Source organism: Scophthalmus maximus, chromosome 2 (genome assembly GCF_022379125.1).
Source record: "Scophthalmus maximus strain ysfricsl-2021 chromosome 2, ASM2237912v1, whole genome shotgun sequence".
NCBI classification, from domain to species: Eukaryota; Metazoa; Chordata; class Actinopteri; order Pleuronectiformes; family Scophthalmidae; genus Scophthalmus; species Scophthalmus maximus.
The window spans coordinates 16,330,273-16,346,896 of record NC_061516.1 but is presented as its reverse complement, the minus strand read 5'-3'; the positions used below and the strand labels follow the sequence as shown (position 1 = coordinate 16,346,896).

At 40.4% G+C, this 16,624-nt stretch overlaps 2 protein-coding genes across 2 annotated transcripts in view; one reads left to right on the top strand and one right to left on the bottom strand.

Moving 5' to 3' along the window:
- The window catches only part of nrxn2a (neurexin 2a), a 120,344-nt gene extending 108,724 nt beyond the window's left edge, over window positions 1-11,620 (bottom strand). The window contains exons 1-2 of the mRNA XM_035625836.2: window positions 10,518-11,620; window positions 9,070-9,117 (exon numbers count right to left, since the gene is read on the bottom strand). The gene's annotated coding sequence lies outside the window, so the exon portion shown is untranslated. The remainder of the gene's footprint in view (window positions 1-9,069; window positions 9,118-10,517) is intronic.
- Window positions 5,045-15,448, top strand: pygma (phosphorylase, glycogen, muscle A). The gene is made up of 20 exons (XM_035625840.2): window positions 5,045-5,387; window positions 7,410-7,511; window positions 7,973-8,051; window positions 8,196-8,299; window positions 8,505-8,636; window positions 8,729-8,840; window positions 8,974-9,056; window positions 10,119-10,262; window positions 10,491-10,583; window positions 10,827-10,973; window positions 11,597-11,760; window positions 11,969-12,083; window positions 12,194-12,295; window positions 12,753-12,900; window positions 13,042-13,100; window positions 13,201-13,342; window positions 13,513-13,720; window positions 14,028-14,162; window positions 14,430-14,496; window positions 14,639-15,448. The coding sequence occupies exons 1-20, from the start codon at window positions 5,145-5,147 to the stop codon at window positions 14,786-14,788; spliced, it is 2,529 nt and encodes an 842-aa protein (XP_035481733.1). The 5' UTR covers window positions 5,045-5,144; the 3' UTR covers window positions 14,789-15,448.
- Window positions 15,449-16,624: the final 1,176 nt, after the last annotated feature.

The window sequence follows — 16,624 nt, the reverse complement described above, 5'->3', positions numbered from 1 at the left end:
TGAACAGCTTAATATCAGTATGGGAGCATTGTCATGGTAAGGATTTCTTAGCATGCAGACGTCAGTCTTCTGCGCAGCCTCACAGAGCCGTTCATGTGGCTGTGTGAGGCATCAACTAATATAAATAGAAATACAAATAGAAAAGAAGAGTGTGTTTCACAGTACTTGAATGCACTGAAACATAATTATGTTACGTCAGCCATCTGCCTTTTTTTGGTCCGACCTTAAGGGCACAATCATACTCTGAACCATACTTTTATTATGAACATCTGTGGTACTTCTGACCTCCAAACACCACACCAAAGAGCTGTATGTGTGCGTTAGTGACCTGTCTGAGGCAATTATTGATTTTTGTTCTGGTGTAAGGCAGAGGAAAGCTCTGCGGAATGGATGAGGAAATAAAGGTTCTCTTCTGTTGTGCACAGAGATATCCACAATTGCAATAAAATATTGAGTAACATCGGTATTATGAGAAAGCCCCCAGGACTCAAGTAAAGAATGCATGTTACTGAATCTGCTTTGTAGGATTCGTCAGCAAACGGCAGGTTATTCTCTTCAGCTACAAAACATTCCTGCGGCTGGTGCAGTTTTTGCAGCCTCTAATGCAGTTAGTGGTTCACTTCGTACAATTAAGCAGTTCCATTGGCCAGGTGTCAGGAAAAAAAAATCCTTCAACAGAAGTGCAAATAAACACAGTCTTATGGCAAATCTGAGAGTAGACACCTGACTAAAACCTAAACTATCTGAATTGCTTTGCAATTCCGTGTGACGTTGACTAATGGGTAAACAAGTGCTAGATTAATGATCAGTTATTTATGTCAATTTTGCATTGTTTTAGCAGAATTAGTTTGAATAAATGCAAATTTACTGTGTCACGCATACCATAACTATATCACAACCATAAATTATTATGCACTGAAAGTAAAGTCAGGATCGAATTAATCATTTTTTATTCATTTGACAGGTACAGAAGGTTGTTGCCAACATCTTGGAGAACTTGCCACAGTTCTTCTGTGGATTGAGGATGTCGCAGTGTTTGCCGTCTCCTAGACTTACTCCATAGTGTTGAGATCAAGGCTCTCTTATGCTATTCAGTTGAGTCTTTCATTAGACATCATCAAGATCCTTAAGATCCTCTAGAGCCGCAAAAACCATGAGACATCTGTTTCCACAGGCTGAGAAGTGCTCTTCCTGACGGGTAAACTGATGGAGTGTCCCTTTAATTAGGTAATGTTATCTTCTTGTTTGAATTGGTAAATGCTCACTACTTATGGTAACCAGTGCTGTTCCTTTGTCCCCACACTATTAATGCAGAAGGAGCATGATGTTTTTTTTCAATGTGACGTCACCAGATTTCCAGATTAACCACCAGGTGCCAGTGTTCCTCCTGTGTTGGCCGTCTGTTGAAAGGGTCACAGAACACAACAGAACTCAGAAAACACGCTTTTGAGTAAAACACTGCCACCTGGCATCGTCCCCATTAACCACCTCTCCCTGCAATGCACGTCAGATGATTGGTATTCTGCGAACACAACACAACGTCATATTAACTCAACACAACAGAAATGTCCAGTGGGGCTGCAATTAATTGCCTTTTTACTCCATCAAAGATAAAAATTGCTACATACACGCACACACGCACGCACACACACACAGAAATTACAAAGCTTATCTTGTCTTTCAATATTAGAAAAAAAGTTGCAGGGACACTGGAGACAAATGTTGTTTACAGCGTTTGAAGATTAATTGAAAAACTTCAGGGTTTAACAGTTTAGCTGAATGTACTTTTTTACAATGTAACCTAATAAAATCTATTACATTAAAAATCCCCCAAAAAGCTAAAGCTTAGTGTTTCCTGCAGCCTCATGTGTGCCAAAGTAGTAGGTGTAATACCTTGAGTCCATCATTTTTGATGAGATACAAACAAAGATGCTCATTTCAGGCAAAGACGAGGAAACGACTTCCCCAGCAGACTGTGAAACAATGTGAAAGTCTGCGAGTTAATGTATGGATGAGGAGAGAGAGTGAATAAAATGTTATTATGAGTCTGTTCACTGAATGTAGACAACTCAAAAGCCATTAAAAAAGTAAAAAAAAACCTTTTCATTTACACTTAGAGTAACTGTTCGGTAGTAGATTGAATATTATTCTGGCCTCACTCAGTGTGTTGCAAGCAAGTTTAGCCTGAATCACATGCCCTGTGCTACATATTGGGTTATTAGTGTATCTGATGTCAGTGTATTGAACCAATGAAACCACGAGTGAATTCACCCACATCGACTTTTTTTTTTCTTCCCCCTACAACATTTTGACAAGTCTCATTTCTATGTTTTCATGCTTTGCTTCCTCTGGATCCAATCCCTTGACTCCTGAATGCTGACATTGTGGAAATAAAAATGAATTCTTTCCTTCACCTGAAAAGAGCTGAGTTCTCTGGATACGAGGACACATATGAGAAAACCAAGGAACTGATGGATAAGAAAAAAAGATGAAGGAAAGAAGCTATACAAAAAAAGAATCTCGGCAAATGATGCAGAGCAACATGGTGTTTTAGGACATGGAGAGCTTACACCTGCAGATGTTACACACTATTCGGTATGAAGGGGGGGGGGGTTATTATAACATCAGCTTCATATTTTAGTATTGGATACTAAAATAATATCGAGTATTGGAAGAACCAAAATCTCCAAAGAGAATTTGTTGTTCACTGCCAGACCTCCAACTGAGTAAACATTATTTACAATGTGTTTTTGAGATTGAGATAACCTTACCACGACACATTTTTAATTTTGATGTTTACATTGTAGTGTTTGCTTTGACGACCCTCTATATGCTCAAAAAAAAAAAAGAAGCTGTTTCATTGTGGTTCTTGCAGCTGTTACACTGTACAACCAGCTCTGCTCCCGGTCGACCATGTGATCCACATTCTGCTCTGTAAACTCACTCAGGTTGGTCTTCATTTAATTTGCAATACTCACAGTGTCAATGTGTGCAATGCTGTTCACACTAAATATATCCTGTTCATTAATTTTTATCATTTATATACTGTATTATTGTATGTTTTAAATGTCCTTGTGTTTATACTGCATGTTTACTTATTTATTACTTTTTTAAAACTGACGTTTCTATTTCTACTATGCCCTCTGCTGCTCTGCCTTCCACATAGTGGAACTGATTAGGGATTATTTTATTTTATTTGGACATGCAAGCTAAATTACAGAGTTATCAACACAAGTTATAATGTATTTCTTCTATCCCATTTTCTTACATACATTATATATACTGTAGTCCTCCTTTCTGGCCCCATCTTGTCCACTCATTAATTGTAGTTGTAGTCCGACTGAATGGAGAAAAGAAAAAGGTTGTAATCTATATTGCCAGTTGCACTTGCCTACATTGCCTTGTTGCTGCTGTGCCATTCTCTAATGTCTGTCAGACAATACAGGCGCCTTAGTAACTGTGGTTACTGTGGGCCAATCAGGTCCTTCATTTAACACCATAGTTGATTGACCTAATGTTCTCTTGGGAATAAAATTGAAATAGAAATTAATTAAACTCTTGATGTGTCTTCCTGATTATATGATCGAGCGATCATAAATGACCAGAGAATACGACCCGATTACGCTGTGCTCACTGGTTCAGTGGCTTGAGCGTTATAACAATTACATCAGTTGTGTAAAATCTGCCCCTCGCGTCAAGGTTTTTTTTCTTCCCATAGAGTCCCTCAGACAGTTCATTCAGTCACTGCGGTCTTGGAATGCTTGATGTACCATTTGACAGAACGGCCAGTAGACATGTAAGAACATAATTTGCTCATCATAATGGACAAATCAGGGGCACGCCAGCTTCAATCTCTGTCATCCCTTGTGTGATGGTTCCTCAGTTCTGGGGGTCATTTGGCATTGCAGAACCATTAAAAAGAACATAACAGGAAAGGGTACAGACAGCAGCATTAACATACAGTACTGTGCAAGTTATAAATATTCTTCCAAGGATGCAGACATGGCCACGAAACACTGCCAACCACTACAGCACCTGCCATTCGTCCAACTGTTATGGTGTTTCACAGCAGCATCTTTTTGCATCCTCTCATCCAACAAAGTGACAAATGGTTAGAGAGACGTGCTAATTTGACCCCAATACTCTTCCTGTTAACATTTTTCAAAGTACAGAGCAACTCAGTAATCTTTACACTAAAGTGACAGCCACTCTTTCATCCAACTTTTAACCAATTTCAGTCCAAAGGCAGAAGAATCCCCCTTTTACTGTAACAAGACGATAATAATCATGCAGTACTGCATCCCACTGAGAGCAACATAGCAAACACTGCCTTCCTCCTAATGCTGTGGCCCGACTCATAGTAATATACTAGTGTTGTCTGCCGGCTCTTGCTGACATTAACAAGATATGCCTTTCAAATATCATGGCCTTTGGGACTGGGTCAGAGTTACTATTTATAGGAGGTCAGGACTTGGTGATAGTTTGGCTCACTAGAGTGATAACTGAAAATAGAGTGTGTTGAAGTAGCTCTGCTGCAGCTGAGTTTGTGTGTGTTGCTGCTCCAGGCTCTTGAACAGATGTGATTCACGCACCGACTCTGGATGACTGGTTACTTACAGTGCAGCTCCCTACAGTCCTCGGACAGTGACAACAGCGTGGAATTGTTTAGCATTGCAGTTGCGTCGATTTTGGGTTTCAGAGCCGATCAAGTTTCTATAATGTGGATTGCCAAACAAAATCGGACCTGTAACTGCCCTCTAATGGACAGACATTCATCCTTTATCCAACAATGACAGAGAAGAGAAATGACAAATATTTCCCGTTAAATGGAATCCAATTCAACTTTACTGTAAACTCCCTTTGTTATTGCTGCCAGTCTTATATCATAGATCCAATAATAGCCTCTTATTAATTCCTGTGACATTGTTAAAAAAAAATGACAACCTCCATCCACAACAGATGCTCCACCCTTTGCCTTATATATACAGTCTACTCCACCCTCTACTTAATATTCATAGTTGTGCCTTTAAAACGCTGACGCTGCGCCTGTGCTGTGGGTGCCTCTCTTGCCGTGTCTGGGCCTGCTGGTGTGTACCCGCTGTCTACTGAGTCAGAGCCCTGAGCTGCTTCTACTCGTACCCACCATGTCTAAACCCTTGTCCGACCATGACCGAAAGAAACAGATTTCGGTGCGAGGCCTCGCCGGCGTTGAAAACGTTGCAGACCTGAAGCTAAACTTCAACAGGCATCTCCACTTTACGCTGGTCAAGGACAGAAATGTAGCAACCAGGAGGGATTATTATTTTGCTCTTGCCAACACTGTGCGGGACCACTTGATTGGCAGGTGGATCAGAACCCAGCAGCACTACTATGAAAAAGATCCCAAAGTAAGTTTGAGATACAACTGCACCAAAGAGACAATCTGTACAGAAATGAGAAATTCTATGAATGTATTTTTATTAAATAATTGAAAGACTGCTATTATTTTAATGACTATGAACTATTTCACACTATCTTATATTTGTAATTAAAGGAAAATTATAGAGTTAAGAGTGTTTAACCAAGTATAGGGTGAATACTAACATTAATATTTGATCTTAGAATTGCTCCACATGGTCAGCGTATGGACTTCAATGCAATGTCAACATAATGAAGTGAATATACATTTGTAAGGAGAACTAGTAATCCAGATTAAAAATAATTAACGTGCACGTCAAACAGGTACAATAGTTATGCTGCTTATACATGGATACACAATGAATATAACTGATCTAGTGTAACACATGATATGAATTCCGTCATACATTTGTGTACAGAACGTTTACTTTTGTGATGGGCCACTTTTACAATTGCATTGTAAGTGAGGGATGTGAATACTTCTTCCACCACTGAGGAGGCAGGTTTTATATCCTCCATCTGTACTTTCAACGGCCTAATGTCAGTGTAATGCCAAGTCATGACATTTAAACTTCACCCGGGCTCTGTGCTGGTATGCTGCAGTTCTTACAGTGTGTTGAAACATGACCCTCTGGTCCCATCCTCTCTGACCATAAAGCACACAGCCTTTACTTGTGTCACATGAGCTCATGCCTCGAAGGGTGTCTGAGTTCATCTCAGCAACAGCAGTGGTATAAACAGCTGCGGAATGAACCTTAAAAGAACAATAAGAAGCTGGCGCCACTAACATCAAGCAGCAAATTTGCAAACCGCACCATATTATTGCTCAAAAAAGTCACACAAGACCATGTAATTTCAATAGAGGGGCTTAGAGGCAGTAGGGAAACTCAGCTTCAATTGCATTCACTTTTTTTTTTTTTTTAAATGTTCCTGTGTAAATGTGCAAGATCATTAACAGCTCTGCAAAATACGAGGATCAATTTTCTTTTCTCAGCTTTGAAAACTTCCCTTCAGATATGGGCTTACAGCAAAGGAATTTATCTGTCAATGCCCTTGTGCATTAATCCCCGTGGCGAGACATTTACTTCTCACATTTAACCGGTTTTCAGAAACTGTTTGATCAGATGTTTAAAGCAGAAACCATTTGACCACCGAACTGTACCACCTAGACTAAAAGGTCAAAGGTGAAAGGTGAGTTCCTCATAGGTCTGAACAGAAACATTGAGGAGGACATTCATGCTCAGTCTCGATTTTTGTACAAAGATCACATGCTGATCAAAACAAAGTTACTGTTACGACAAGCTTCCTTTTTTTACTTAACATTGCTGATATGCATTATTCTATTCTAAAAAAAGAAGCTCATCAGCATAATGAGCTGGAGCAAGGATTGAAGTCAGATAGAACATGCAGTCATTTATAATTCAGGGGATCCTGTTAACTACTCAGTCATATGGCTCTGTCAGTTGAATTAATTTTTATTTGACACCATCTATCTGAACCACTTCCCTTATCATCCCAGACTCAAAACTCCTCAATGAAAGGGATCAGGCTCAGGATGACCTTTACGTCGACCTCTATAGGTGCTATTTTCGTCTGGGACGAAATGTGTATGTGTTACGCAATACCCAAAGCAAAATGTCCCCCCACCCCCTTCTCCCTTTCCTCAGCCTGTGTCTGCTCGTCCATGTCAGAGGAGGAAAAAAGGGTACCAAATGGCAAAGGCTAAACACAGGCTCAGGTGGCACATTTCTCTGTGCTGTCAACCTTGAAGCCAAACTATGAAATCCAAAGCTTTCTTTGACAGTCGGAGGTGGATGTTACTGTGAAATTTGGCATATGACGTCTCAGGTTTTTGGTTTCAGAGCAAAATGTGTGGCCATCATGCCACTGTGGGGAGCTTTTTACCACCCTAATTATATGAGAGAGATATCTTTGTTAGTATTCACATTACAGTTTCTGGCTGCTCATTCAGTTTGACATTGATTATCTCTCCATTTCTTACCAAACTTTAGCGTGTGTACTACATCTCCCTCGAGTTCTACATGGGCCGCACGCTCCAAAACACCATGGTAAACCTCGCACTGGAGAACGCCTGCGATGAGGCCACGTACCAGGTAAACAAACCTCACCTCATTTATTGCTCTTATAATAAATCATAACATATCATCTGTGCACGGCAATATCAGCCAGTATCGGTGTTTATGTCTGCCGATATGCGATATATGAAAAGAAATATTAAAAAAGTAAACACTGCAGGAAAGATGTGCATTCATGTTTATTTTCTTAATTCAAGTTCAAAGTTTTCTTTTTCTTCATAGTTATTTATAATAACGTCTACGGTTATCTGTCAAATATCGAGCCTCAATTACATTAAGTTATCAAACGCTTTGATAACGACATCTTTGGAATCATTGCCATTTTTTCTTTGCATATCATATCGGATGATATTTTGGTATCATACATTTTTTTACTCCCTAGCATCAGTATCGGCCTCCCAAAAATCCATATTTGTCAGGCTCTACTTATGACTTCACAACCTTAATGAACTCATGTTGTGTGCTGCTGTCCTCTACAGTTGGGTCTGGATATGGAAGAGCTGGAGGACTTGGAGGAAGATGCCGGTTTGGGTAACGGTGGCCTGGGTCGTCTTGCTGGTGAGCAAATTTTAACCGTTCATATTTGTTGAATTCCCAAAATCTTTACTGCTGTCCACTTACTCAAGTTAGAAAATACACTTGTGAAACACCCAGCTAAAGGTAAATGGTTTCTTTTGTCCATGTGCTATCTCTGGTTTTCAGCCTGTTTCCTGGACTCCATGGCTTCACTGGGTCTGGCTGCCTATGGCTACGGTATCCGCTATGAATTCGGTATCTTCAATCAGAAAATTGTCAATGGTTGGCAGGTGAGAAATGTTCATTTTTCATGCTTCTTGTTGTGGTTTCAGTGGGCAAGAACAGCTGCTAGTCTTTCCTTTTCACTCATATGTTTCCTTTATTGTTATCATGACCTGATATTACTTTCTATTTGCTGTGTCTGCCTCTGCTCAGTAAGCCTCGCACCTAATCAGTGTTATTTTTCCCTTTCAATAAATTTACGTCATTATCCAGGTTGAAGAGGCTGATGATTGGCTGCGCTATGGCAACCCCTGGGAGAAGGCTCGTCCTGAGTACATGCGTCCTGTGCAATTCTATGGCAGGACCGAGCATCACTCCGATGGCGTCAAATGGGTTGACACACAGGTGAAAATATGGTTAAAAGCAAATGGAAAATGTTTCCCGATTATACAGTGTAGTCGGCTAAAAACCTGCCTCTGCTGTGATGGTGTTGGCAGGTAGTGCTGGCTCTGCCATACGACACCCCCATCCCTGGCTACAGAAACAACGTAGTCAACACCATGAGACTGTGGTCTGCAAAGGCGCCTTGCGACTTCAACCTTAAAGACTGTAGGTGTCCGATGAATGTTTTCCATTATGCAACAGCTGCCCAAAGAGAATGAGCTTAAAATAAATGTGTTCCTCTGTGTGTGTGTGTGTGTGTGTGTGTGTATATAAAAATATTTTTTTTATTCCCTTACAGTCAATGTTGGTGGCTACATTCAGGCTGTTTTGGACAGAAACCTGGCTGAGAATATCTCCCGTGTGCTGTATCCAAACGACAATGTAAGAAATTTACCTTTTAATCCACCAGAGAAGCACTCAGGAGGGCCGGGCACATGTTAGCCTGGATTAGAGGAAACAGATAAATGTTGATAACTACATATAGGTACATATAGGTTAGGTAACGACATATAGGTTAAGGTGCTGTGGACTGTATAGGTCCTGTATGACTGTATGGTGTTCATCTTAACTGCAATGAGAGAAGGATTTCCATAATTTGGACTCCAACTCGATTCCTTTGTCTTCAGATAGAGTCACTGTGTCTGTCCTTTATACCTGCAATAAGACCTGACCACCACACGCTGACGCCCTGAAGGCTCAAGGAGGAGGATTTAGGAGATAACCATCTAGCTTGAGATATTACTCGTGTCAGGTCTAGTAATTTATGTCTGTGCAAGTGAGAGCAGTCAGTGGTGGACCTGATACTCATGCTTTGTTTGAAGTCAGTGTAGTCCAAACTGCTCTTCTATCACGCCGTGTGTAAACAACGTAGAAGCACTGCAGCAATTAGCTGATGAATTACTAAATTAGTCTAAATTAAACATTTGAATTTCACCCATTAAATATCAAGAAGGCTCAAATTTCTCCAGTAGGAGTGCTTCTCTCAGTTAGTAAACTGAAAACCTTTTTTTTGTGACTTGAAAATGTGAAATTAAACATAAAAGACTTTTCAGAGGAAGAAAAAAATCTAATAGATTCTTTTAAATAAATAATTTAGAATCTTTAAGGATGCTCTGGTTGAAACACTCGAAATGAAATTCTGCCTCTGTAAATATAAAAAGAAATCCACATTTAAACAATGCACATACACATGTAAACATTTGCATTAGTCTACAACTGTACATTATAAATAAATGTTTGAGCTTATGCTAAAATGATTATAATTGCATGATGCTTATAGTACAGATCTTTGCTCTAGCACTACTGCAGCTGTGTTAACACTTTTCCCTGAGTTGTTCATGAGTGAGTATCAGTCACAAATATGCAAAAGGTTATGTTTAATGAATTAAAAAACTTTGTTTGCCTGCAGAGGAGAATCAGACAAATATGTGTCTTTATTCTCAGTTCTTTGAAGGCAAGGAGCTCCGTCTGAAGCAGGAATACTTTGTGGTGTCTGCCACCCTGCAAGACATCATCCGCCGCTTCAAGGTCTCTAAGTTTGGCTCCAGGGAGGTTGTTCGCACAGACTTCAACAAACTGCCTGACAAGGTGAAGTGAAAAAACTCAACAAAATGGTTTCTGTCAAAAGTGGATAGATTTCCCGCCTCGTGTTCAGCCTGTGCCTTCGTTAAATTACTTCTGTCAGTGTGTAGAACAAATTGTAGTTTGGTTTTTTATTGTATCTTATCACAGTATTTGAGACGAACGGTATCTACACCGCACTGGCTGGTGTGTTCAAAATCTGTATTGACATTTGATAATGTTCTGCATATTCAGGTCGCCATCCAGCTGAATGACACTCACCCAGCCATGGCCATTCCTGAGCTGATGAGGGTTCTGCTGGATGAAGAGAAGCTCACATGGGATCAGGTGAGGAAGACCAACCCGATAGACCCTGACACAAACACAGTTTTTCCACATGAAGTTTTGTGTCTCATATTTAAAACGTACACAATTTTCAGTACTTACAACCATTGCGTGATGCCTCATGATTGGGAGATCAGCATTATAATGTAGTTAATAGAGTTATTCAAGCTCTAGTATCATTTTCATAATGTTGTGAATAATAACATATAGAATATATATATGTATTAATTTTTTGATGGTGTCCAGGCCTGGGACATCTGTGTGCGTACCTGCGCCTACACCAATCACACCGTCCTTCCTGAGGCTCTGGAGCGCTGGCCAGTCGACCTGTTTGCACATCTGCTTCCCCGTCACCTGGAAATTGTTTATGAGATCAACCGTCGCCACCTGGAGGTTAGTACTGCTCATTGCAAAATGTTATACTCTCCATGCTATGTTGATTGTTTTTATGTCCTCCCAACTATACAGTATATAGCAAGAAGAAGCACACACTGTCACTGCTCTCTGTGGTAAACCCTAATGAATTATTGCTGTAGAATACATCTGCCTATTTTCTGTATTTTTTTTTTCTGATTGAAAGAAAAAAAAAAAATGATAATTAGAATTTATAATCTGATCGTCAATGAGGAAAAATATGACAGAAAAGAATGGCATGAGCACCCACTGTAAATGCTGCAATGTACAGTGAATGAGTCAAAGAACAAAGTGGAGTTTATTGGCTTTTTGTTCTCACATCTGTCAAAATCGTTTCACATAGATTCCCACCCTCCCGTTAAATGGAAGATACATATTTCTAACTGAAGTGGTGGGAAGGTTTTATGAGCTGTGGCTCGACCAGACAAGCGCAACACAGTGAATTTCATTCATCTACTTACATACTAATGGAAATTGTTTTCCATGCTGGTTTGATATTATTTAAGAACAGCTGTGATGACCTACTTTAATGTATGAAGTTCCAGCAGGCAAACTATTGACCTTTTTATTAATTTGTCCCATGTTTTTTTTTAATTTTGCAGAACGTTGCTGCCAAGTTCCCTGGTGATCATGATCGCATGTGCCGCATGTCTCTCATTGAGGAGGGTGGACAGAAGAGGATCAACATGGCCCACTTGTGCATTGTGGGATCCCATGCTGTGAATGGTGTGGCCCAGATACACTCCGACATCCTCACAGCTACAATGTATGTCCTCAAATGAACACAGGCATGTGCCTGTAATACTCACATACATGGTAGTGAATCATAATTAACACCAAAAAAAACCCACAGTGCATGCATGTGTAGTTTATGTCACGCTATCTATTTTACAAAATCCCCAGCTGCTGTGGTTTCATGTGCAGATGCAGCCTCTGTGTGCTCTGATGTATGTAATGCTTCACTCTGCCTGCAGTTTCAAGGACTTCTATGAAATGGAGCCTCATAAGTTCCAAAACAAGACCAATGGCATCACTCCTCGCCGTTGGCTGGTGATGTGCAACCCCGGGCTGGCAGAGGTCATCGCAGAGGTTAGCTGTGTTTTAAAGACACACACGACACAAATGTAATATTCTAGTTATGCCTTACAATGGAAACTGAAATATCTTTTATTCAAGCTGTCTTGATTTTTGTTGATCAGAGAATTGGCGAGGACTTCATCCGTGACCTGGACCAGCTGCAGGGTCTCCGCAAGTACGTCAACGACGAGGCTTTCATTCGTGATGTTGCCAAAGTGAAACAGGTGAAATAGCAAAGATATTATTTTACCCTAATTATACAGTTAGTGAGTTTGGAATTAGCACTACTATGCTTAGAGCTAAGACAATATTTGGAAATATACATTATAGGTGTACATACAGTATACACATTCTTTATATGTAAATCCAGCTACTGCTAAACCGCAAAATGTCCTGTAAAGAAAATGCAGATATTCCACAGCCTGTGGTACACATCAACTCTTTTCAATGAGCCAATCTGCAGAACTGTGTTGATTTTTACTGCAACCTCAGTGTGGTCAGCATATATGAAATGTCACAAGTGTGTTTTTTTTTTCATTATCAAAATATTGAATGTTAAAACGTAAAATGTATTTATTTCATTGTGATATTTTAGAAAATAGTCTTCATCTCTTTACAGTGTAGGCTGAAGCTGAATTTATTGCATTTTATGTAATATGGTCTATTTGTTTGATCGTGCAGGAAAACAAGTTGAAGTTTTCTGTGCACCTGGAGGAGCATTACAAGGTGAAGATCAATCCCAACTCCATGTTCGACATTCAAGTCAAGAGAATCCACGAATACAAGAGACAGCTGCTCAACTGTCTGCACATCATCACGTTTTACAACCGTGAGCACGCGTTTGAAATCCTCACCCCCGCACGTCTTCTCAAATTCACTCAGTTCATTTAGTTATGCAAATGATTCCAGGGTCATTTTCACTCACAAACTCAGACATCTGTCCTTTATTCTCATATCATATCTCTGCCAGGCATCAAAAAGGAGCCTAACAAGCAGTGGACTCCAAGAACTGTCATGATTGGAGGCAAGGTTTGTAGTTTAACGCTATGAAACTGGACTTTAAAAAAAAGAAGAAACCCTTCAAACATATTCATCCGACGTTACATCTCTAACTGTCCCCTTCTTGCAGGCTGCTCCTGGGTACCACACCGCAAAGATGATTATCCGTATGATCACAGCTATCGGTGAGGTGGTCAACAATGATCCTGTGGTTGGAGATCGCCTGAAGGTCATCTTTTTGGAGAACTACAGAGTCACACTGGCAGAGAGAGGTAATCATAAAAACTCTGATGCTTTTCTTCATATATTTCTATCTTTTCTCATGCTTATCACCCTGTTCATTAACTCCTCTGCAGTCAGGATTGTTTGAAAAACAGCATCAAACACAAACCTAAAATTCGTATTTGTGTCATCAACCCTCTCTATTACTGTCATTTTCCAGCCATCCCCGCGGCGGACCTGTCACAGCAGATCTCTACAGCTGGCACTGAGGCCTCTGGCACTGGCAACATGAAGTTCATGCTGAATGGCGCGCTAACCATCGGTACCATGGACGGAGCCAACGTTGAGATGGCCGAGGAGGCCGGCGAGGACAACATTTTCATCTTTGGCATGAGAGTGGATGACGTTGATGCACTTGACATGAGAGGGTAAGGAATGAATCCCAATTCCTCCAAATATAATATTTATATTTTGTCTAACTCAGGCATATTCTTTTCTGTTGTCAATAAAAATTGGTTCACCTTGTGATATCACTTGTCGGTGCTTCTGGACTTTAGTGTCGCATACAAACGAGCTGACGTTTTTATGCTAAAAGGTGTGGCCTTGGGGAAGCTGCCGATAACTCCTGACTACTCTTTCATGAATCGGCTGGTTACTACAGCAAACAACACGCCTGTGCTTCTGTTTTTCGGAATGAGTTCATGAAATTACTATTTTTTTTTTGTTCCTGCTTAGATACCACGCTGAAGAGTACTACAAGCGCCTTCCCGAGCTGAAACAGGCTATTGACCAGATCGCCGGAGGCTTCTTTAGCCCAAAGCAGCCTGACATGTTTAAAGAAATTGTCAACATGCTGATGCATCATGACAGGTAAAGGCACATCTAACATTAGCAGCCTGAGGCGCACACGTGCACGCACACATACAAATAAGAATGTGTATAAAAAAGGAAACGACAAAGACAAAAACTCATAGTCTTCTGCATTCACACAAGAATTCATCACTACACATACATACTCACAGATAGATAAATAGATTGATATTTGTGTTAAACAGAGTTACATTCACACTGTATAATATACATGTTGTATATTGTCTAACCTTTAACATTAAATGATCGCATAATTTTCTTTCACAGATTCAAAGTTTTCGCTGACTATGAAGATTACATGAAATGCCAGGAGAAAGTCAATGCTCTTTACAAGGTTTGTTCATTAAAAAGGTTCAAAAAGGTGTTTAATTTGCATGGCTATATTATAAAAATCACAATAACAGGGAGAGAAAATAATCTGACCAATTGCTGATTTTACTTATACCCTGTCAAAACCATCTTCATCCTCACACCAGAACCCCAAGGAATGGACCAAGAAGGTGATCCACAACATCGCCGGATGTGGCAAGTTCTCCAGCGACCGCACCATTGCCCAGTACGCTCGTGAGATCTGGGGCATGGAGCCCACGCTGGAGAAACTCCCCGCCCCCGATGACACGCTCTAAACCTTCCACCTGGACGGCGGACACACCAACTCTCGCCCACTTGTATCGAGACACGGGCGCCATTTGTCCGGTTAAAGCCCCCACAAACCCGTATATCCACGTGCATTAACGTCAACATTAAGTGCTTCCCGCATCACTACTCTTGGACTTTCAACGTTTCTATATTTCACAGCTGCCTGTTCACAGTATCCAGCCATGGACATCAGTCTAGTAATTTTCATTCCTTAACTGCTTTTTTAAGCTGCTTGTGAAGTGGATAAAAGAGCTTTGTGGTGGGCTTTGTGAATTTACTGGTGATCATGTTTTTATAAAAACTCACTCTCTCTCTCTCTCTCTCTCTCTCTCTCTCTCTCTCTATATATATATATATATATATATATATATATATATATATATATACTCAATCCCAACTTTTTAGAATGGAGGTGAATCAGTGAGAGCTACAAAAATATGAAATTAGAATTTGTCTACAGTTACAATATCAGGTGCATGACTGCATCACACCAAACTATGTCTCTTATCTTAAATCATTTGTCTCGTTATGACATGACTATATTCTAACACTAACAAACTATCCAAACACAAGGATTGAATACAATCACAGAACGTTTATTTTACAAACCCAACTTGTTTAAAATAAAAAAAATGTGAAAATAATAACCCCCGTTTTTTTTTGTGACCCGGTCTGTGGAACCATGCACGTTGGCGCGCCCATCGGTGAACCTCGTGTGGAGAGAACTGTCAGTACTCACGGTCCCCTGGACAGTTCAGGTGAAACCCTCTGTCCCGCGGTTCGCTGAGGGACGAAGACGAACCGGTCCTGAGGCAGGAAACAGATTCTGTGGCCGCGGCAAGTCCTGAGTGATACGAGCACCTGTACCGCGGCAGCAGTCCGTTCTCTTCCGGTCCCGCGATAGCCACCGCAGCTAGCTAGCTAACACAAACCCGCACGTGGCTATGTATGTTAGCCACATTCACCACCGGAAACGCTCCAACCACGGCGCACACTCCCGTTTTAATAGAGTACACACTCTTGTGAATTCCCCGGCTCTTGACTTTGGTTGGAACAACGTGAACTAACGAGGGTTTAATAAACTAAGATAATGCGCGACATATCTCACTGTCTCTCTCATCGTTTTCTTTAGATCTTTACCAAAACACAAAACGGACCCGATGAGTTCAAGGTCTTACACAAACATGGGACATTACCAAAAAACACATTTACAGAAGTTACAGAAAAAACAACCTTTTTTCTGTAACTTCTGTAAACGTTGTTTTTTCTGTACAAAAAATAAGTAGGGCACTATATACATATAAACTCAAAAATCGCCACTCACCCATTCTATATAAAGTTTGTCTCACAACCGCCCTTTTTCTACTGTTATCAATCAATTCAGGCAAAGCCAGGTATTTTAAGGTCATGCATCAAGGTGAGTACAAATTAAAGCTGCATATTTTGTTTTGCAAAGAACAATTGAGTGTTGCATTGTATTTGCATGTTTAAGCATCACACGACTAAGGATGATAGTTACCGTCAACTGGGGGTCATAACTGCATATTGTTTTTGCAGATGATAAGATCCTAGAATCGGATGTGGGAGCCAGTGCGTCATCTGAAAAAAGAAGAATTACAACTCAACACAACAGTCACCTTAAAACTGGTGTGCATCGTGTATTAATTGTGCATTAATTGGTCATTACATATCTCTGTCTTTACTGACAGTCACAATGATCTCAAGGAAATAACACACATTCGATTCTAATTGTCAGTGTCTTTACTGAAATCATCCCTTAAACATTCACAGTGCTGGATAAAATAACTGATCAAACCCTCATT

Coding starts and splice junctions, on each gene's coding strand:
- pygma (XM_035625840.2), top strand. CDS start 5,145: ATGTCTAAACCCTTGTCCGACCATGACCGAAAGAAACAGATTTCGGTG. Junction 9,057..10,118: donor TGCTGTATCCAAACGACAAT/GTAAGAAATTTA, acceptor CTTTATTCTCAG/TTCTTTGAAGGCAAGGAGCT. Junction 13,721..14,027: donor GATGCACTTGACATGAGAGG/GTAAGGAATGAA, acceptor GTTCCTGCTTAG/ATACCACGCTGAAGAGTACT.